This window comes from Mustela nigripes, chromosome 4 (assembly GCF_022355385.1).
Source record: "Mustela nigripes isolate SB6536 chromosome 4, MUSNIG.SB6536, whole genome shotgun sequence".
Taxonomy (NCBI): domain Eukaryota; kingdom Metazoa; phylum Chordata; class Mammalia; order Carnivora; family Mustelidae; genus Mustela; species Mustela nigripes.
This window is the reverse complement of record NC_081560.1, coordinates 190750289-190771955: the sequence shown is the minus strand read 5'-3', so window position 1 is coordinate 190771955 and position 21667 is coordinate 190750289. Positions and strand designations below refer to the sequence as shown.

The window sequence follows — 21667 nt, the reverse complement described above, 5'->3', positions numbered from 1 at the left end:
GCCTCTGTCGTTCACACCCGGGGGTCTATGATATCATATAATTAACGGCATTCTCGCTCTGTCAGTGATTTTTAAACTTAATTAAAACGGACTGAATCTTTTAAAAGAGAAACTCCCATGACTGCCACTGGCGAGAAATTATTTTCATTACGCTGCGCAAATATGTATGAATCTAAAGTGAGAAAATGCTGTCCACAGAGTTTAAAAGAGCTCGAAAGTCAAAATAAATATACAAACTAAATACCTACAAAATTACAAAACCAACAAAATTTAAATTACCAACATGAATTTAACATGATGGCCATTACTCTACAGAACTAGAGTGATGCTAAAAGCAAAAACATGGTACTGAGGGCACCCAAGGGGTCTTCGCAGCGGCCACGCACGGCACGAGGACTCGGGACGCACTGCTGGGTATGAGCAGCCGGAGGCCCCTGCGCTGGGCCCACACGCACACGGGCCCTGCTGGCCACAGGGGGTGGCGCTGCGTCTCTGCAGAGTGGCAGCACGGCGCGGGCGCTGGTGCACACAACCCACAGTGAGGCACTCTGGTAGGACAGGACATCTGGCTGGTGCAGAGCTTACTCAGTCTATGTTTTAAGTCATACTCAGAAACCGTGACGCACGCCTGGCAGTGCCCAGGGCCCCAGCTCCGACCTTCTGTCCAGTGCGGCCCACGGCTGGGAGAGGCCTTTCCCCACCACCACCACCACGATGCCGGAGAGGACTGGAAAAGTGTCCCACCACTAAGCAACAATGGTGGGCAGGCTCTGACGTGCAGGTGACAGCAAAGGGTCAGGAGGCGTGGCAGGTGACAGTCTAAGTACGCACAGGGGGGCGAAGTCTCAACCTGCCCGGGGCCTCGGCCACGCTGCACATCAGGAGCTGGGCATGGAGCTAGAAGCCCATTTCCTGAACTGCTAGGTCCCCCAGGTTGGCCCCATCCTGTCAGGTGGGCGCACAGTTACTCCCCCTTCCTGTTTCCCAAACGCCGGCTGCCGCGAGTGAAAGACTCCTCCCCAAAAGGAAAAATCTCGGAAGAAAAGGTTCAAGATTCTAACACATGGGGTCCTTACGAAGTGACCGACCTCAGGGAAGCCCTCTAGCTGGAAGGCCCACCTGCCCACGGAACTGCCTGCCGGCTCCAGATGGTTGCGTCTTAGACACGAACCCATCGCTCCTGACCTGCAGACGGCTGAGCGAAAACCCCAAAACAAGGCAGCTGGAGAAAGAGGGAGACTGCATAGACAAAATGTCGAAGAAATGACAATTAATGTCCTCAAGGGAGCTAATGCCTGCCAACTGGAATGACATCACCAATGCTGGCTGGGCGCCTGCCAGGGGCCAGGGGCTGCTGTAACCGAATGGGGCCCCAGGTGAAGCGGGCGCCCCTCCAACAGCCCGGAAGCAGGGCTCCCGCCATCCCTGAAGCAGGCCCTGGGCACGGCGCCTGGCGCACCTGCGCGGCACCCCAGCCAGGCAGTAGGGCGCAGGGCGGGGTCCCTGGAGGACGGCGACATGCTGCCCCAGAGAAAGAAAAACAAGGAAATGCGCCTTGGAATTCAACGGTGGTAATTTCAAAACTCAACAGCTCTTCCGAAGGGTAGAGCCAGGAGACAGAGACGGACAAGAGGAGAGAAAAGGTCATTAGAGGCCCGGGTAGGTGGCCCATCACCAGGTAACAAGCTCTGGAAAGGAGAAGACAAAGCGACACGAACATCAAAGGACTAAGAGGAGCGTGTCCCGCAGCAGGAGCCCAGGAGCCTCCAGGCTGACGAGGTCCTCGGGGGGCTGGGCCGGGCCCAGGAGCAGACCCTCGCCCACGGTGCCTCACTGTGGGAACCACAGCCCTGGGGACAAAGGGGGACTGTAAAGTTCTCTCGAGAAGACGAACAGGTCACACAGCAAAGCAACCAGGGGGCAGCAGACAGGACGCAGGAAGACGGTGGCCGGAACGCCAACTGTCCTCACAGTTCCGAGAAAAACCCGTTTTTGACCCATAATTCTACACCTGGCCAAATTTTCAACTGCATTTAAAAGGGCAGAGTAAAGATATTTCAAACATGAAGGGAAAAAAGCAAAGACCACAACAAAAAGCCCCTTTCTCAGCAAATACTGGGTGATGCAATTTGGCAAAATGAGAACAAAGGCAGGGGAAGGCGGACGGGGGGCGTGCGGACGTCCCCGCACCGGCGAGGACAGGCCAGGAGGCCACGGCGCCGGGAGCAGCCCGTTCCCACCGCCACAGACACAGAGGAGCAAGCGTGCGGAGCCACCAGGCAGTGGTCAGCTCTGCGGAAGGCGAAGTGTGTAGGAGAAAGAGAACAGGGAGCGCAGCGTGGGACCGACCCGTGTCTGCAGCCAGCGCGGCGTGGAGGGCACGGAGACGCCCCCCGGAGTCCTCCCGACTCTCCTTCCTGTCCTGTTTCTGCCCCTTTTCAGGGAGGCGGGTGCATGTGGGCGGAAGGTGATGTCGGCAAAGAAGCTAACTCATCAGTCACCAGAACAGGAAGTCAGTACTTACCGTTCAAAACACAGTCCGGAAAGTGGAAGTTAGCGGTGTGAGACGCCCGGCCGTGGGGTGCTTCGGGGCCGGAGGGGGCAGGCGGTAAGAGGCGCTGGATGTAAGAGGACGGGCCGCGTGGACATAAGGAAGCGGGAACAGGACGTGTGGAGGGGCAGGGGGCCCCCGAGGGGAAACGCCGTCAGCAAGGCGTTAGAAGACGGAGAACATGAGGTCACGCTCATGTGCCCATGGCCTGGCGCGGCCGCAGGGGCTGAGGACACACCAGAGCTGGGTTAGCACAGACAGGCACCTGCACTGGGGGTGGGGGTGCGGGGGTCAGGGAGTGCGCGGCACAGGAGAGACAGGAGCAGACCTGGGCAGACACGCGGTGTCCCGAGACGGCAGCTCTTTCTTCTAGGAGGCAGGACAGAAGAGTCACCTGCTTGGAGCACAGGTCACGTGGGAGCGAGTGAAGGGCGTGTTCTCAGGGCAGGAGCCAACCGCAGCAGAGAAATGCAGGGTTGGGTCAATGCCCACGTGAGATCTGAGGGCTGCAGCTTATTTTCTAAAATTCAGCAAACACACGAGTAGCTACTATAAGCCAGGCAGTGCCCTGGGCGCTGGGGACAGCACAGGCCGAGTCCCTGCCGCCGTCTCCACGAACGGAGGAACTTTGAACGACCCCTTCACCGCAGCTTGCAGAGTTGCTCGCGCGGGCAACAGGGGACCAGACCAGGTCTGGGCTTCTGCCCGCGGTGTGAGGACAGGGGCTGAGACAGACAAGGAGGGTCAGAGAGAGGAGGGGGGACTTGGAGTCAGGCCCGGGGTCCCACCAGGTGGCAGGGGGGAGCCGACTCCAAGGGCAGCTCCCCGTTCTGCGTACACAGACGCCACGGTCTCTACCTCCCCAGACTCTGAGCTTTTCAAAACCAAACATGCGAGCAAGCCTCAAGCTTCCTCTACTTTGTGCCCTACGGGCGATCTGACCGTCACCTGCGGCAAAATCCTGGGACCCCTTCTGAGTGGCGGCGGCGGCCGCCCTGTCACCACCCTGTCACCGCTGTGGCTCCCTGGGCCGGGAGGGACCCACGAATCGGAACTTTGCACCCAAACTGCCGAGTCACGTCAACACAGAACGAAGCCACGACGACCACGACCACGACGCTGTTTCCATCCACGCAGTCTCTCTCTCTCTGTCCCCGGGTGCTGGGGGTGCTGGAACCGCCCTTTCCCGCCGGGCCCGCTGTTCCCGGGGCGGCTGCCCGTGCCTGCACTGGTGGGACGTGGGGGAGACCCAGGCTTGTGCGCCGCCTCCTGACCCCACTGTCCCCTTCCGGACCCCTCTGCTCACCGTCTCACCAGGACGCCCCAGCCCCGCCCCAGTGGGCAGGAAAAGCGGGGCAGGAAGCGGCCCCACCGCAAAGGCTGTGTCCCCCGCGGTGGCAGCCGAGACCGCCACACGTCCGCCCAACAATGGAGCGGTCTCCCCAGAAGACACCGAAGGCACCTGCCAAGGGACCCCATCCATGCTGAGCCCCAGAGCAGGCGCACGCCCCCAGACCCGGGAGTCCTCCGTGGGTCACCCCCGCCGGCCCCCCGGCACTGCGGACGCCGCTCCTCTGCGCACCCCGCGCTCTGCCCGCCCCACCTCGCCCGTGCACTCGGAGCCTCGAGCTCCCAGGCCAGTCCGCCCCACGGCCACCGGCGCTCCCGAGGCCGGCGCTCCTGCCCTCTGCGGCCCGGCCACCTCCTCCCTGCGACAGAGGGGCCCGACTTCACGCAGAAACACTGTCCCCCTCACCCTCGAAAGTTGGCGGACCTGCCCCTCAGGCTCCCACAGCAAAGCGGGTGGCGCTCTGCCCCCACCTCTGCCAAGGCGCCCTGCTTGCGCCCGGCCAGCTCCTCATCCCCTCCCCGAACTGGGACACACTGGCCCCGGATCCCCGGACCGCCTGGACACACACCGCCCTGGCCACATCCCTCGCCGCGTGCTCCGCAGCACCCGTCAGAGGGCAGGCATACACTGCAGGCACCCCCACGGTGACAAGACGCTTCGGGAAAGGGGTGGCCGGAGGGGGGGCGTCCGTCCTTAAGTGTCCGCCTTCCGTCAGGTCATGATCCGGGGTCCTGGGACGGAGCCACGCACGGGGCTCCCTGCTGAGCGGGCAGCCCGCGTCTCCCTCTGCTGCTGCTCTCCGCACCCCTTGTGCGCCCCCACCCCGTGCCAAATCAATCAATCAATCAATCAATAAAATCTTTTTTTTTTTAAAAAGGGGGCTTTGGGAAAATCACACTCAAAAATACTGAAGATGCTTTACTTACATCCAGACTTCGAAGTACTGTCTACTCTCCAAGGACAAAATGTCCAGTGAGGATGTCCGCTAAGTCAGAACACTTCTACTCACTGAGGTGAATACAAGCGTAGAACACGCCGAAACAGCACACGTTTCCATTAAAAAGGGGACAGTTTTCTACTAACGGGCACAGGAAGTACGATGCGTGTGTCTGTAGCATTCCCCACTGTCTCCGTAAAGCAGATCACCAACGGCGGCCAAAGTTCTCCTTCAGAAACCAGCCACGAACGGGTAGGCGAGTCAGAAGCCTCCGCCAGACCGAAAAAATGGAAAACCACCTGGACGCGCGGCAGTGAGGTTCCAAACTAGAGACACGATCATCTTAGAAGCACTCAAAATTGAGTTTCTCCAAATTATGAGGCCTGAGTAACGTGTGACAAAGGAGAAAAATCGGAATATCGCTTTCTAGTCGGTCACTAACCGCCCCCCAAACCCCCCCAAACCCAGTTTGTGGCAAATCGAATAAACTGGAAAAGTCAGAAGGGAGAAATGAAAGTCCCTTTCTCTGCGACTAGAACGAGCAGGGTTTAACAGAAGGAAGCGTGAACTGTATTTTGGGAACACAAGGACAGTGTCCAGGCGTGAAAGTGAACCGACGCACTGATACGCCGTTACCAGAACGCAGGCAGAAAGCACAGGTGCCCTCCTGTCTGGACGCGGCACCGACAAGAGCAACACTGGCCACGATGCGCGCACCCAGCGCACGAAGGACAGAGCGGCCTTCCTCAACCGGACAGCGAGGACCCGCACAACAATCCAGAGCTCACGCCAGTGTCACTGCACGGGGAGAATGCGGCCGCCCCCCCGGCCAGTTCTGGGACGTGTTCTTCTGAAGGGCCCAGTCAGGGCCGTCAGACAAGGAAAGCGAAAGGCGTCGGGATGGAGAGGACGAAGCAGAACTCTGCGCAGACGGCATGGCCTCGCCTGCAGAAAATCCTCAGCGACCCACGACCCTCCCACCGACCCTCCTACCGCTGCTGATAACACGTGCAGAGAGGACCCGGGACACAAGAGCAAAGACCGACTGTTCCTCGACACCAGCAGCGAACAGCCCAAAATGAAATTAAGGAACAAGTCCACTCACGGTATCATCAGAGTAAGGTATTCACGAATAAATTTAACGAAAGACTGCAAGATTTATGAAGTAAGAATTATAAAACATTGTTGAAAGAAACTAAAGAAACCCTCAAGAAACGTTAAGATTTCATGTGAAGACAGAAGCATTCTCCAGATCGATGTACAGAGAGAACAGGCCACACCCCTTTAAGGAAGGCCCCAGCAGTCTCCCCCACACCCCTACCCCTGGCAGAGAGTGACCAGCCAAATCTGAAAATGCGAGTGGGACTGCAAGGGACCCAGAACAGTCAAAACAATTTCTAAAAATAACGAAGTTGGAGGACGCACACTTCTTATCTCAAACTTCACGGCAAAGCTACCATGATTAAGACCGAGCGGAACCGGCATAAAGACTGACATACAGACCAAGGGGAGAGAATCCAGAGTCCACGCGCGTACCCTTACATCTAGGGCCAACTCCTTTTTAACAGAGCTGTCAAGACAGCTCCAGGGGGAGCGACCAGTACGTTCAGCAGCTGGCGTCTGGGACAACGAAGCATCCACGTGCAAAAGAGAGACGTTGGATCCTTACCTAATGCCACACACCAAATTAACTCAAAATGAGACAAAGACCTAAATATAAGAGCTAACTCCATAAAAGTCTCAGAAGAACGCAGGAGCACATCTTTGGGGTCTTAGACAAGACGCCAAGAGCACCGCAGACAAAAGAGCAGAACAGAGAAGCCTTACATCCTGTGCTCCGAGGACCCGGGCAGAGCGAGGAGGGCGTGCACAGAGTGAGGGGGACCCTCGCAGACCGTGCCTCAGGCCAGAGTCTGGCACCCGAATACACCCAGCACTCAGTAATTTAGAAAGAAAGCCAACTAAAACAAGGGGAAAGGACTTGAGGGGACGTTTCCTCCCCAGGAGCACACACCGATGTCGAAGACATGCGGGAAGAGATGCTCAGCGTCGCTCGTCTCCGGGAAAAGGCCAATCGGAAAGCACAGAGCGGCGCACTGCACGGCTCCACTACTACGGCTGAACGCACCCCCCAACACCCCACAACTGCCGAGCGGGAGGCAGAGACACGGGGACCCGCCCACACTGCTGCGGAGCCTGCGCCACGGGGCAGCCCCTCCGGGGAACAGCTTGAAGTCCTCCAAAAGGCCCAGAGACTGAGCCGGCGGCAGCAGCCCCGCTCCGCGTCCCACGCCTGGAGCCGACGGCGAAGAGCTGAGCGAGCCCGGCCACGGCAGCGTCACCCGAACAGCCGCACACTGGGACCAGCCCCAAGTGCTCGCAACGACCTGAGAAACGCAACGGGGTCCGTCGTCACACGACGGGACACCTTCCCGCTGGACGGGGCACGGGCACGGACGTGGGCGAGACCACGGGTGAGCCTCGAAGACACTGCTGAGGGGAAAAAGCCCGACATAAAGTCGCCTACCACACGGTTTCCTTCCTTTCCACGGAACGCCCCCAACAGGCAAATCCACAGCGACGGAGGGGAGGAGGGAATGGGCGCGGACTGCCGAGGAGGGCCTTCTGGGGGCATGAACACGTTCTAGAACGAGACCGGGGTGAGCGGCTCACGCCGGTGAGCGCGGTGAACCCCCACTGCAAACTGCACGAGCGAGTCGCACGCTGAGGCCGTCGGCATCTCAACAGAGCGGTCACGGTCGCGTCTACCGCACCCGACAGAGAGGATCGGGCGGGCCCCGGGAGGGTTCTCACACCCCGTCCCCGTGCCCGCCCGCGGCCTGAAAGGAGACGGGGCTGCGGCCCGGCGCCGGGGGGGGGGGGGGGCGGAGCAGGGGTGCGTCGCCCCAGCCCCCGCCGCGCGGTGCCACCACTGGGCGTCGGAGCCCAGGACAGCCCATCTCTGCCCTCCCGGCCGGTCACAGGCTTCGCCGCGCTCCCGGCAAACCTGCCACAGCGCTCGCGCCCTCTCCTCCGCCCCGGCCTCGGCAAGGAGGAGTTCTCACCCCCGGAGGCATCCGGTGGAGCGCGCGGGCACCGCACCGGGGCGACCACGAGGGGACCGCGACCAGGAGGGGACCTCGCTCACTCTCACAGCCACGCCTCTGGGAAACGGCTGCCGGCCCGAGTCTGACCTGAGGCAAGTCAGAGCGCTCCGGAAGGGACAAAGGCAGGGCAGCACCTTTGTAACACAATCATCCAAGGACTAACTAGAAGACTGAAAATACACTCTTCAACGGAACCTCTCGCCCCCAACACGATGCCAGCCCAGCCCTACTCACTGCAGCCAGAGGCACTTCCAGTTGTTTTTTTTTTTTTTTTTAAAGATTTTATTTATTTGACAGACAGAGATCACAAGTAGGCACAGAGGCAGGCAGACAGAGAGAGGAGGAAGCAGGCTCCCCGTCAAGCAGAGAGCCCGATGCGGGGCTCGATCCCAGGACCCTGAGACCATGACCTGAGCCGAAGGCAGAGGCTTCACCCACTGAGCCACGCAGGCGCCCTCACTTCTAGTTTTGAAACACAAACGTGGTCATGGGATCCTCCTACTTCACACGCACCAGGTGAAGTCGCAACTGCCCTCAGGATAAACATCAGAACCTCCTTCTGTTCTTCCCTTGGCTTTCTGACGTCTGGTCATCCAGGCCGTAGTCTCTCTTTTTTCTTTTTTTAAAGATTTTATTTATTTATTTCAGAGAGGAGACCGAGACAGCGGGAGTGAACACGGTGTGCAGAGGAAGGGAGAGGCAGGCTCCCCACTGCGCACAGAGCCCGATGTGGGCTCCATCGCAGGGCCCTGAGCCACCCAAGCACCCTCTGGAGCCGTCCTCGCAGCTGTCACCTCGGCGGTCCTGCGTCTCGGGACCGCGTGTGCCGCAGCAGTGCTCGCGCACGGGGCAGGAGCAGCAGGGACGCGCCGGCAGAAAGATGCACCAAGAGGCAAAAGAATGAGGAGCTCAGAGAGTTCATTTGTGAGCCCATCTGTGGGCCCTGGTCACTCACGGCGGGCCCCGGTCACTCACCGTGAGCCAGCAGACTCCCCGCCTGCTGCACACCTGGACCGGGAACGACCCCACTACTCCCTGGTACTTCAGACTCAAACCAGCAAGAAGACAGCACTGGCACATTCGTCAGAAATGTAAAAAAGGCCACTAATTTGAGAAATTGGTACCAAAAGGGGAAGAATCCCTCTTTAAATCTGGGAAATGACCTTTAAGCCGTCTGTCATCAGCAGAACAAGGCCGCTGTCATTTCTCTCCTTATATGCTACCTTTTTCTTTTAAAGTGAGCTCTGTGCCCCACATGGTGCTTGGACTCGCAATTCTGAGATCGAGTCACACGCTCCACCCGCAGCCACCAGATGCCCACTCGAGTGCCATCTTTTATTAGTGTGGTAGGCACAGGCACAGCCCTCAGAGTCTTCCTTATGCTAAATAAACCCAATTCAGTATATTTAAACACATGTGGAAGAACTTACACACACTTCCAAGTTAAATAAATCCTGAAATAAAAAATAATCAAGTAAGTGACATATTCACCAGCTAAATGGTAAAAGAAGTCCAAGTTTTATCAGATTTTAAGCAAACAATGATTACTAAACCCAGATTGTGATTTTATTTTTAAAAATATTTTATTTATTTGTGAGTGAGAGAGAGAGAGAATATGTGTGCACAAGGGACCACACGCAGGGGGAGCAGCGGGCAGACGGGGGAACAGACTCCCCGCTGAGCAGGGAGCCCAACGTGGGGCTTGACCCCAGGACCTGAGATTATGACCTGAGCCGAAGAAAGACACTTAACGGACTGAGCCACCCAGGCGTTCACCCAGGCGTTCCCCCCAGTTTGTGATTCTAGAAAAATTGTAGCAAGTTATATTTGACCAGTAAGTTTGCATATTAATAATTCAATTTCCAAACAGCTTTTGAGGAATATATTGTTTAAGAATAAAATTTTTAAGATTTTCAAGGACTAAAAATAAAACTAAAAAACAATTAGAGATGTTCAAAAAATCCACATTTAACTCTGCCATAAAATGGAATGAAATTCTGGTCCGTTCAAGAGAATGAGAAGATAAGCCACATACCAGGAGAAAATATGTGCAAGAGATACAGCTGCTAAAGTACTGTTATCCAAAACAGATGAAGAAGTCTTAAAATCAACAATAAGAAAACAGCCCAATTACAAAATGGGCAAAAACCTTAACAGACATTTCAGCAGAAAAGCGCTAAGGCAGGCAGATAAGTGTGTGGGAAGAAGCGCACATCACCTCAGGCAAATACAAATTCAACAAGGTACCACCACACACCTATGAGCACGCCGACACCCCGAGCCCCGGACACCACCGAATGCCGGCAAAGATGCGGAGCAGCAGGAACTCACTCTCACCGCGGGCGGGAACACAAACCCTGCAGGTGCTTTGCAACGAAGTTTGGTCGTTTCTTACAAAATCCAACATTCTCTTCCCACAGGATTCAGCAGCTGTGCTCCTTGGCATTCACCCAAAGGAGCTGGAGATTTACATCTACACCAAAACCTGCACACAGATGTTCACAGCGACTTTATTCAATATTTTAAAACATGGAAGCAACCAAGATGTTCTTTGTTCTTCCGTAGGTGAACTGTGGTCCAACCAGACGCGGGGTGTTATTACTCAGAACTAAAAAGAAATGAGCCATCGAGTCCTGAAAATAACGCCTACAATGAAGTGAGAAAAGCCAGAATGAAAAGGCTGCGTACTGCGTGGCCCCAAAGACAAGGCACTTGGGAAAAGGTCAGACTTCGGAGACAGTGAAGAGATCAGAGGTCGCAGGGGTGAATGGAGGAGAGGAACAGGCAGGCAGAGGGTGTTTGGGGCCCAGAAACAGCCCTGCGTGATACCGCCGGGACAGCCGCGAGCGAGAACACGTGTGCCCACCCACAGAGTGTGCAGCGCCCGGAGGGAACTCTCTTGCGCGCAGCTGCCGATGGGACTCGGGCCAGCGAGGGCGTGTTGCTGGTTCCCTCCTGTACCAAATCCACGGTCTGGTGCAGGTCGTTGATCGGGGGAAGCGGGGTGTGTGGTACGGACGGCAGCAGGGAGCACACGGAAAATCTCTGTAGCTTCCCTTTAATTTTACACCAAACCTGAAACTGCTCTAGAAAAATAACGTCTTAACAAAATTTCTGATACGTGCTACAATGCAGAGAGACCTTAAAAACATCATGCACGGCGAGAAGCCAGATGCAGGTGGACAACGTCGTGTAATCGCATGTCTGTGCGGTCCCTACAGCAGGCCTGTGATCTTCATAAAACGGAAATCAGAATAAAGATTACTGGGGGCTGGGGGTAAGGGGAAAAGGTTTTCATTGCTTTTTTATTATTTAATGGGGACAGAGTTATTGTTTGGCAGGTTTAGGTATAGATAGTGCTGATGGTCACACAACATTGTGAATCTAATTAATGTCACTGAATTCTATGCTTATGAATGGTTAAAATGATCAATATCAGACTCTGTATAGTTTACCATAATTAAAAAAGAAAATTCCCAGACCTCACAAGAACATCCACTCTCGCCACTTCTATTTAGCAGAGCACTGGAGCTCATAGCCATGGCAATTAGGCAGACAACATAAAGAAATAAAAAGCATCTAAATTGCTAAGTAATAAAACTCCATTTACAGATGACATGATACTATATACAGAAAATCCTAAAGAATCCACCAAAAAACGGCCAGACCTGATAAATGAATTCAGTAAAGTCACAGGATACAAAAATCAACGTACAGAAATCTGTTGCATTCCCGTAATACTGATAATGAAGTGGCAGAACGGGAGATTAAGAAAAGAATCCCATTTACAACTGCACCGAAACCAATAAAGTATCAGGAATACACTTATCCAAAGAGGTGAATAACCCGTACTCTGAAAACTGAAACACTGACCCAATAATTTCGAGACGGTGAAAAGAAATGGAAAGACATTCCATGCTCATGGGTTGGAAGCTTACTGATAAAATGTGTACACTACACAAAGCAATGTACACATTTAATGCAATCCCTATCAAAATAACACCGGCATTTTTCACAGAGCTAGCACAAACAGTCCTAAAATTTATTTGGAACTACAAACGACCTTGAAGAGCCAGAGCAATCTTGAAAAGCAAAACCGGAGGTATCACAATCCCAGACTTCAAGGTAAATCACAAAGAGGTAGTCATCAAAACAGAACGGTACTGGTGTAAGAACAGACACAGAGATCCGTGCAACAGCAAGAAACCCCAGAATTAAACCTACAACTACACGGTCAATTCATCTTCAACAAAGGAGGAATGAACATCCAATGGGAAAAAGTCTCTTCAACAAATGGTGTTGGGAAAACGGGTCACATGCATAAGAATGAAACTGGACCACTTTCTCACACCAGACAAGAATTCATTCAAAATGGATTAATAGATGAATTCAGGTCTAAATGTGAGACCTGAAACCATAAAAATCCTGAAGAGACCACAGGCAGTAATCTGTCTGACACCTGCTACCGCAACTTTCTAGTTATGTCTCCTGGGGCACAGGAAACAGAAGCAAAAATAAGCTACTGAGATTACATCAAAGTAAAAAGCTTCTGCCCGGCAGAGGAAACAAGCAACAGAACTAAAAGGCAGCCTGCGGAATGGAAGAAGTATCTGCAAGTGTCTTATCAGATGAAGGACTAGTATCCAAAATACATAAAGAACTGACTCAACACCCTAAAACACCAAACAATCCAAATTTAAAAATGGGCGTAAGATTTGAGCAGACATTTCTCCAAAGACATCCAGACGACCAACAGACACAGGAAAGATGCTCAACATCACTGCCATCAGGCCAATGCACATCAAAACCACAATGAGACGTCACCTCACACCTGTCACAATGGCTAAAATCAACAACTCTTAAGATACAACAACAAGAAGGACAGGGAGAAAAGGGGAACGTCGTGCCTGCAGGTGGGAAAGCCGGCCCGGGCGGTTGCTGTGGACAGCAGTGTGGAGGCTCCTCCAACAGTGAACGACAGAGCCACCCTACCACCCAGGAATCGCACTACGGGGCACTTACCTCCCAAATGCAGAAACACGAGTTTAAAGAGTATGCACGCACCCCAGTGTTTACACAGCATTACCTACAACGGCCAAAGCGTCCATCCACAGATGAATGGGTAAAGGAGATGTGACCGATGTGCAATGGGGGATTACTCAGCCGCCAAAAAGAAGGAAATCTTGCTACTTACAACGACGTGGACGGAGCCAGAGTATGATGCTGAGCAAAATAAGTCAGAGAAAGGCACGCACGTGATCTCACTCGTACGTGGGGTGTAAGAGACACAGCAAACCAGCAGAGGAAAAGCAGGGAGAGGCAAAGTGAAGAAACAGACTCTGAGAGAACTGGTGGCTACTGTCCGGAGGTGTTGCGGGGAACAAGTGAAAAAGGTGATGGGGATTCAAAGAAATAGACTTGGGAGCACCTAGGTGGCTCAGCTGGTTAAGCACCTGACTCCTGATTCTGCCTCAGGTCAAGATCTCAGGGTGGGTGAGACCAAGGCCCGTGCCAGGCTCGGCACTGGACATGGAGCCTCTTTAAGATTCCCTTTCCCTCTCTCTACAGAAATATTAAATAAAAAGAAATTCGAATATAACATAAGAATCTAATACAGATGTCAATTAAAAAAAAAAAAAACAAACCACCACCTCGGGTGCCTGGGTGGCTCAGTCGGTTAAGTGTCTGCCTTCTGCTCAGGTCGTGATCCCGGAGTCCTGCATCAGGGCTCCCTGCTGGGCTGCGAGTCTGCTTCTCCCTCTTCCTCTGCTACTCCTCACCCCTCCATGCTCTCTCTCAAATAAGTCAAATCTAAAAAAAAAATCCCCCAAAACAAAAACCAAACACAAAAAACACAGTCCTCAAAAAACAAGGTCCAAATCAATGACAGCCGGAGTGTTCTGTATTTCTCCTTGCATCAGATGACATGAAAAGATGCAGCCCCAGGAGCCAGTTCTCAAGACACAGATAGGCTCTCTGCAAGCCAGCCGGCCCCTCCACCAGGACCCCACAGGCCCTCGTGGCCAGCAACCCCAAAGGGAACAGTGGATGGATTTCTAAATCACCAATTTATGTGATTACGACTTTACCTACTGACACACTTCACCCCAAGCAGTGAAAAAAAACAAAAAAACAAAAAAACACAGAAAGTCCCAAGTGGTTAATTTCATAATTCAAGTCAATTCTTCCTTTTACTACTGAATTCCACTGTTCCTCTGTGAACAGTAAGTAAGCTGAGAATGGTTAAACTTTCTCATTCTCTCAAATTTCCAGTTGCAATCAGGATTCCTACCTGAACTTAACTGGGCTCTGTGGCAAAAGAGTATTTTTGGTAGGGCGCCTGGGCGGCTCAGTTGGTTAAGTATTTGCCTTCAGCTCAGGTCAGGATCCTGAGGTCCTGGGACTGAGCCCCCCGATCCAGCTCTGCTCAGCAGGAAGCCTGCTTCTCCTCCTCCCTCTGCCCTCTCGGTGGTACTCACGCTCTCGCAGGAGGATTTTTGGTAACTGCTGCTCCTACCCAGACCAGACTATGTCTGACATTTCCGAGGACTTCAACAAGTGACAGACACATCCTTTCTGAGACCACAGAGTTGAAGCCTAAGTAATGTGATCTCTAACACTCAATCCGATCACTGAGGTCTGGCGAGAGCGCGCTGGGGAAACCAGCAGCAGGAGCAGGGCTGAGGCGGCCACAGAAATCTTCGCTCGATGAGAAGCTGCAGGTGAGCCGTGCATCTGATTTGGCACAAATTCATAAGTGGGGACAGCCTAGATGCCAACTTCATGGCAAAAGCTGCCGCTGGTGAGGGAAGGGAATGAGGCAGCTAGTTAGGTTCTAATGGGGTATCTGGAGGTCAGGAATGGGCAAGGTCAGAGGCCTGTCCTGGAAGACCGCGCAAGAAGCTGGATCAAATCAGACAGGCCCAAGATGATGGGTGCAAGCACAGGACCTCTGCCCAAACAAGGAAGACAAGGTGCAAACCTCCTTCCAAGAAATCCCTACCCCAAGTGATGGATACTCCTCCCCCTAGTTAACCTGTCCTTAAAAGACAGAAAGCCGAGACCCCCAGGTCGCAGAGCCCCCCTCCCTAGAGCTCCTGGCTCTCCCATCTCCAGAGTGGGTCTTCCCTTTAACAGGCTTCCCTGCTTGGGCGGCTCTCCTCCCCGTCTGCTGCGCCGCATCTGCCTTTGAATTCCTTCTCAGGACAAGACCAAGAACCTTTGGCAACTCCTTTGGGACAGGCTGGGATGAGGCACCACAGCCCAGGGTCTTCCCAGTTTACTGGGCAACAGAGAGGGGCTAGCGATATGACTGGGGATTAACGAAAGGGACTTCAATTTGAACTGTGACTTTTCTTAAAAGATTCTATCTGGCAGAGAGCGAGCACAAGCAGGGGAAGCAGCTGACACCCCACTCAGCGGAGAGCCCAAAACGGGGCCCTGGAATCATAACCCAAGTTGAAGGCAGATGCTGAACTGAGCCACCCAGGTGCCCCTGTAACTTTTACTTCTTAAAAAAATCTGAAACAAATTAAGACCAGATATTGAAAGCATGACTATGTATTATTATTGTACCATGCTAACGACACGTACGTATGTTATTGTGTTTAAAGCTGACTTACGGGGTCTATCAAAACGGGAGGTATTCTCCTACATGCAAGGTGTGTCCTGGAAACAATGACGTCCTAGCGTTTCTCCAGAGCACGCAGGCGGCGAAACAAAGCCGGAGGTAACCCCGCTGCTTTACGAAGTTCGGTGTGCTTACCGACGCACTGATACGGAAAAGGCACGGAAGTCCCCCCAATCTTCAGTAATTATTAGCTGGGTTATTGTCTGGCTTTGTTTTATAGCGAGTTAACAATACTAGTGCTTTTTAACGGGTGTGCTTTTATGAGCATCTATTTTGCCATTCGAGATGCTCGAAGCAGAACCGTGAAGAGTCAGCAGCAGGGTCTTGGGGTCCGCACACACAGTGAGGGCAGCCCGTCACAAGCAGCAGCAAGGGGCGCGCTTCCGGGTTCAGTTCTTCGAGGCTTTCCTTCATGGCCCTTTTCTCCTTATCATTACAAAACACAATGCGTCCTTGGTGCAGAACATCTAACCATACAGACGCATCCAGCATAAAAGCCGATGTCTTTGTAAATGTGAGCCCCCTCTCCACAGGCCCCACTGTGACCCGCTGGGCAGGTCGTCTCCACGCCTACGTATTCACAACTACACTCCGTTTTACAGCCCAGTGCTATTCTGTGAGCTGCTAGTCTTTCTTTCTTTTTTTTTTTTAAATTTTTAATGTTATACACACACACACATATATTGTATTTATTATTTGAGATAGAAAGCATGCATGTGTGCGCGGACACACACACACACACACACACACACACCCATGAGAGGTGGGCGGACCTGAGGGAGAAGCAGGCTGCCTGCTGAGCAGGGAGCCAGATGCAGGACTCCATCCTGGGACTCCAGGATCATGACCTGAGTTGAAGAAAGTCTCTTCACCAACTGAGCCCCCCCGGCGCCCCAAGCTCCTGTTTTTAACCTCACGTCCCAGACTGCTCTCTAACAGGCACGGACCCCGTTACGCACAATACACCGTACCAGAATGCTTTTAATCACTTCACCACTTTTGGGCATCCCAGTCTTTCCGGATGTCTGCTTGCTGCACAGCGTGCGACTCTGTAAACACGCGGTCCCGCAGAGCTGCGAGCTCCGGCACGTAGAATCACCGGGCTGCAGCCTGGCTTTGAGTGTAACAGACACAAATGCCAAACTGCCCTCCAGAAAACGAGTGCAGAGATATTCTCCAGAAATGTCAAACAAAGTCTCACCACTCCTTTAAATTTTTTTTTGCTCAATACCCTTTCTTGGATGATTTATATTAACTCTTTCACTTGCCCCTTTTAAAAAATGAAACTTGCTAAGACAGGGCTAAAGGCGAAGACCTCTCATCTGCTCTTTTCACCCCAAATTTCCCATTATCATCCGGGAACTTGCTACCTTTGGGGCAAGAATAAGGACTCACTGAGAACTCACAATTCATTAAGACGTGTCCCGTACGCCCACACTGTGCTCAGCACTGCACAAAACACAGGAAAAGATAAATGCATCCCCATTTTAGTTGTGGTTTTCGGATGGATGGAGATCGAACAGGCCACAGTGTGTTCCATGCTCTGAGCCCGAAGTCCTGTCCAGGGTTACTGTTTCCAGGGCTGGTCCCTGCCTCCGAGCTCCCAACTCCAGCTTCTACTTCGGTTCAGCGAATGAGCCGCCCTGTCCCACTCACCGTTCCCCGTGTACGCCACGACGGACCCACAGACAGATCTGACTTTTCCCTTGATTTCCAACAGCAGCAACAGCTGCTGTTTCTTTTCTTTTCCAGGAAACTGTAAGTTACACTGTGGTTAAGACTTGTATCTTCACCCTTGAAAAAGCCCACATTTTATCACAGTGAAACAAAAGCACTGCAGACTGTTTAATCTTGACAAAAATAATTTTTTTTTAAATTAAAGATTTTATGTCTTTATTTGAGAGCGAGAACTCGCATGGGAGGCAGAGGGAGAAGCAGACTCCATGCTGAGCAGGAAGCTGGACTCAACCAGGGCTCCATCTCCAGACTCTGGGACCATGACCTGAGCTGAAGGCAGATGCCCAACCAGCTGAGCCACCAGGGGCTCCCTGACAAAAATCTGTTGATATCTATTCTAGATAAGTGAGTTGAGGTTCAGAATGGGCCTTCACACCCAATAAATGGCAGACATGAACTAAACCCAGAATTTCCCAACAAAACTCCCCCCCCCCCCCGATTTTATTTATTTGAGAGAGAGAACAAGCAGGGAGAGCAGCAGGCAGAGACAGAGGGAGGGAGAAGTAGCCTCCACGGAGCAGAGAGCCCTATGTGGGGCTCAATCCAGGACTCCGGGATCATGACCTTAGTCAAAGGCAGACGCTTAACCAGCTGAGCCACCCAGGCATCCCAAAACAAGACTTTTAAAATCAAGGAATAAAAAAAAAATTGAGGAGTATGATTTAATACTACCATAAATCTCATGCTTACATCTGATTATATAACTACAGTTAGCCCAGGTTCTTGAACATACAGCCTGATTTCAGAAGCATTACAATGTAACTGTGCTCCTAAGTATGTGAAATGCCTTAATTTTAAGAAAACCACAAGTATCTGATTTCCTAATGGCACAATCTCCCCATGAAACGCTCTTCTAAATTAAACAGCAAGAATGTTAGTAGATCGTTTTCTTGTCTGATGGCTTCCCTCCACAAGATGCTTTCCTGGAGAACTTTCAGGATAGCATAAACACAAATACTAAGTAAATGAGAACCCTACAACGGAATGTAGACAATGTATCAGATTAGGAATACTTCAAGTAGCCAGACCCAGGTCCCATCACAATTAAAAAAAAAATCAATGATAAATACTGAGTGTTCACTTCCTATATACAGAAAAAAAAAAAAAACAAAAAACAAAGAAAAGAAACCCACAACACTAAAAATAATATGATCGAAAAGTTTTGCATTCACAAATACTGTTTTTCACTGATTGTAGGGAGCACAGATTCCTACATGTTAACATTTCTGAAATCAGATGTAGCTCAAATTTATGAAACAGTATCTTCTTAATATTGATACCCAAATGCCCTTAGTTTTTGTTTCTTTCTCCAACTTCAAGGTTTTCCTTTAATAATATGTCTACATAAACCGCTTTAGAAAGGCCGGACCACATCACTGAGATACCCATAGGATTTATACAACTCCCCAGACTTAAGCTGGAGTTACAGATTAACATTTAGTATTATCTTTTTAGAAAAAGATTAATGTCAAATTCAAGACCACAGGCCAGATCACGGATTAAGAAACAGATTAAAACAAAACCATCAAGTAAAAAGTCAAGACATGTAAAATTACTGATGAACCAGCGGTCATCAGGCTACACAAAAGCTATAAAACCAGGTCACAGCTGGTTACGACGCCCTCCTCCAGCCCTCCCCACAGCTTCTCTGGAAAAACAATCCACGGGCAGAGGCAGCAGGACCCAAAGCTTTCCTGCAAGAAGCGAGTACGTTCGTGCTTTAAGTAACTCACAGAATTACTGCCTCGTCGGCTGGGTGCGCAGGGGTTCCAGGCTCTCCCCACCAAACCATCTTTGTGACATCTGCTCTTTGATGGCCACGCTTTAACCCTTGTTCCCAACCTTCCAAACCTGGGATAGACACTTGCTCTCAAGGCATCTCATTTTCATTTGCTTTCCTACAACTCTGGCCAGGGAGCGCTCTCATGCGCTCTCGAAGGAGCCATCCCCAGGCTGGCAGCCACATCCCACCTCGAGGGCCGCAGCAGCACTGCCTCTGGAGCCAGCCAGGCTGGCTTCAAACCCTGGCTCTGACCTCACAGTGGCTGCTGACCAAGTTAATGGCCCTCTGTGCCTCGGCTTCTGCATCTAGAACTGGGAGGAACAGTCCCTCCCTCCTAGGGCCCTGTGACTGGGAACTAACAGAGCCAGGTAAAGGAGCCAGGTCTGCAGCAGCGAGCACTCCGTCTGTTGGTAGCAGCACTGCAGACTGGGTCCTCTACAAGGTGTGTGTGGGGGGGACACCCAGCCTTCCAGCTGGATGAGACACACTAGCAAAGGACTCAGCATCATACGGCATCTGTGAACACCTGTTCAGTGCAAGTCGCCCCAGGAAAGGGCCTAGGGCTTAGGGTGGGCAGTGGTGACTGGGCACCACACACGGAGATGGCACGGACACCTACCAGCTTCCGCACAGCGCTCACTGCCTGGAGCATAACGATTTGAAGAAACAAGCTAACAACCACTTCCCTTTTCACTTCCTTTTGGAAGCCTCGCCCTGGTTTTACTCCTGATTCTTGCTTTCCTGGGCAGAGAAGCGCACCTCGTGCGCCTGCAGAGAGTGGTGACGACGGGCTGCAGGGGAGGAGCAGTGACCGTGTCTCCTGCGCCCCGTCCCCAGCAGGAAAACTACCAGATTCCCTCCAAGCCCAGCTCTACTGCTACTTGCGAGAAACGAGAAATCCGGCAGCGCGATGCCGACCCGGCCCACGCCTAAGCAGAACCCCCCTCTTGGAAAAGAAAAAACCGTCACATTTTCCACGGTTCCGCACGGTTATGATTCGAGTCCCCCAAACTATCAGTCTCAAAAATAAGGAAACGAGCAGCCTCAGTCCACTGAGTCCCGAACTGCCCCGCGCTGCCCTCGCAAGTGCGGCCAGGGCCCCCGCTGCGCCCCGGCCCTGGTCTCGGAGGCAGAGAGACGCGCACCGTGCGCGGGTCCGCGGACGCTCTCCACGTGGCTCGGACCGGGCGAACACCTCGCGGGCCGCCAAGCCGCACAAAGACACGGAGGCGCACGCCAGGGCACGGGGAGCCCCTGCAGGTCCCCGCACCTCCTGCCTCCGGCCAACGTTCCCCCCACGGCCGAGCTCGGGCGGCTCCTCCGCCCCCCGCCCCACACGCCCGGCTGCTGCCGTTCCGGGTCCCTGTCCACGTCTTGTCCGGCAGCGGCACAACTGCGCGGGCGCGGCCGCAACCCGGCGACGGACCCGGGGGACGTCCGGGCGCGCGCCCCGACTGAGCACTGCGGCCGGAGCCACGCGGGTGACAGCGAAGCGCGGCGCACGCAGCCGCCGAAGACGCCCGAGGAACGACCACAAAGAAACTCCCAGGAGCCGCGAACTCGCACGTCCGTGCCGAACCGCGCGGTCGGGGCGGGCCCCGCACAAAGTCCCCGTCGGCTGGACTCCGCCAACAGGGACGTCGGCGCGGAGCCCTCCGGACGGACACCGCGCTGGGGCGCCTCGCCCGCGCCGGCCCTGCCGTCGGTCCGTCCGTGCGTCCGTGCGCCCAGGCGAGCGCGGAGAGGGGCACGGCCGGCGGGACGGGCTCGCCCGGGGCCCGCGGACGCAGCACGGACGCGCAGCTCGCACGAGCGCGGGGAAACGCGTGTTGGCGCCCAAACCCCCGCCCGCACCGGCCCCTCCGGAGCCCCTGCGTGTTTGCCGACCCGCGCGCGCTCCGTCTCGGCGGCCCGCGCATCTGCGGGGTCGCCTGCCAGGGGCGGCGGGGCCGGGGCCGCGGGGGCCGACGCTCGGGAGCGCGGGGCCGCCGCTGGGCGCTCCAGGGACCCGGCGCGGGAGCGCGGCAGACGGGGCCTCCCGGGCCGCTCCCGCCCACTCGCCGGCGCCGGGTCCCGCACGGCCGCGGCCCGGGGGGCAGCACGCGCGGTCCCCGCGCTCGGAAGGCAGCGCCCGCCCCGCGAGCCGAGCGGCGGCCGTCGGAGCCGCAGAGAGCGCCGCCCCCGCCCCAGACCCCGCCGCCCCCCGGCCCCGCCGCCCCCCGGCCCCGCTTCCCGCCGCTCCGCCCGCCGCCCGCCGCCCGCCGCGGGGAGGAGCCGGGACGCGCCGCCAGAGTCCGCCGCAGGCCCGCTGACCTCGGCCCCCTTCACGACCCTCGGGCCGCCCCTCGGGTCCCCCGCGAGCCGACGCCGCGCCGGGCCGGGTGCGCGCTTCCCGGGGCCGCGGCCGCAGGAGGGAGCGCGCCGCCCCGCCCGGGTGCGCGGCCTTACCTTCCGCCACGTCCTCGTCCACGGCCCCCTTGACCTGCGAGAAGCACCACTGCAAGTCGTGGCCGCCCGCGGGGCAGCCGCCGCCTCCGGGCCCTGCGGACACACACCGGCGTCAGGCCCCGC

General features: G+C 54.4%; 1 protein-coding gene across 1 annotated transcript in view; it reads right to left on the bottom strand.

Annotated features, from left to right (window-relative positions):
• The window catches only part of PPP2R2D (protein phosphatase 2 regulatory subunit Bdelta), a 79354-nt gene that overhangs the window by 20026 nt on the left and 37661 nt on the right, over positions 1-21667 (bottom strand). Inside the window, exon 2 of the mRNA XM_059398840.1 lies at positions 21545-21641. Coding sequence (XP_059254823.1) covers positions 21545-21641 — 97 coding nt within the window. The remainder of the gene's footprint in view (positions 1-21544; positions 21642-21667) is intronic.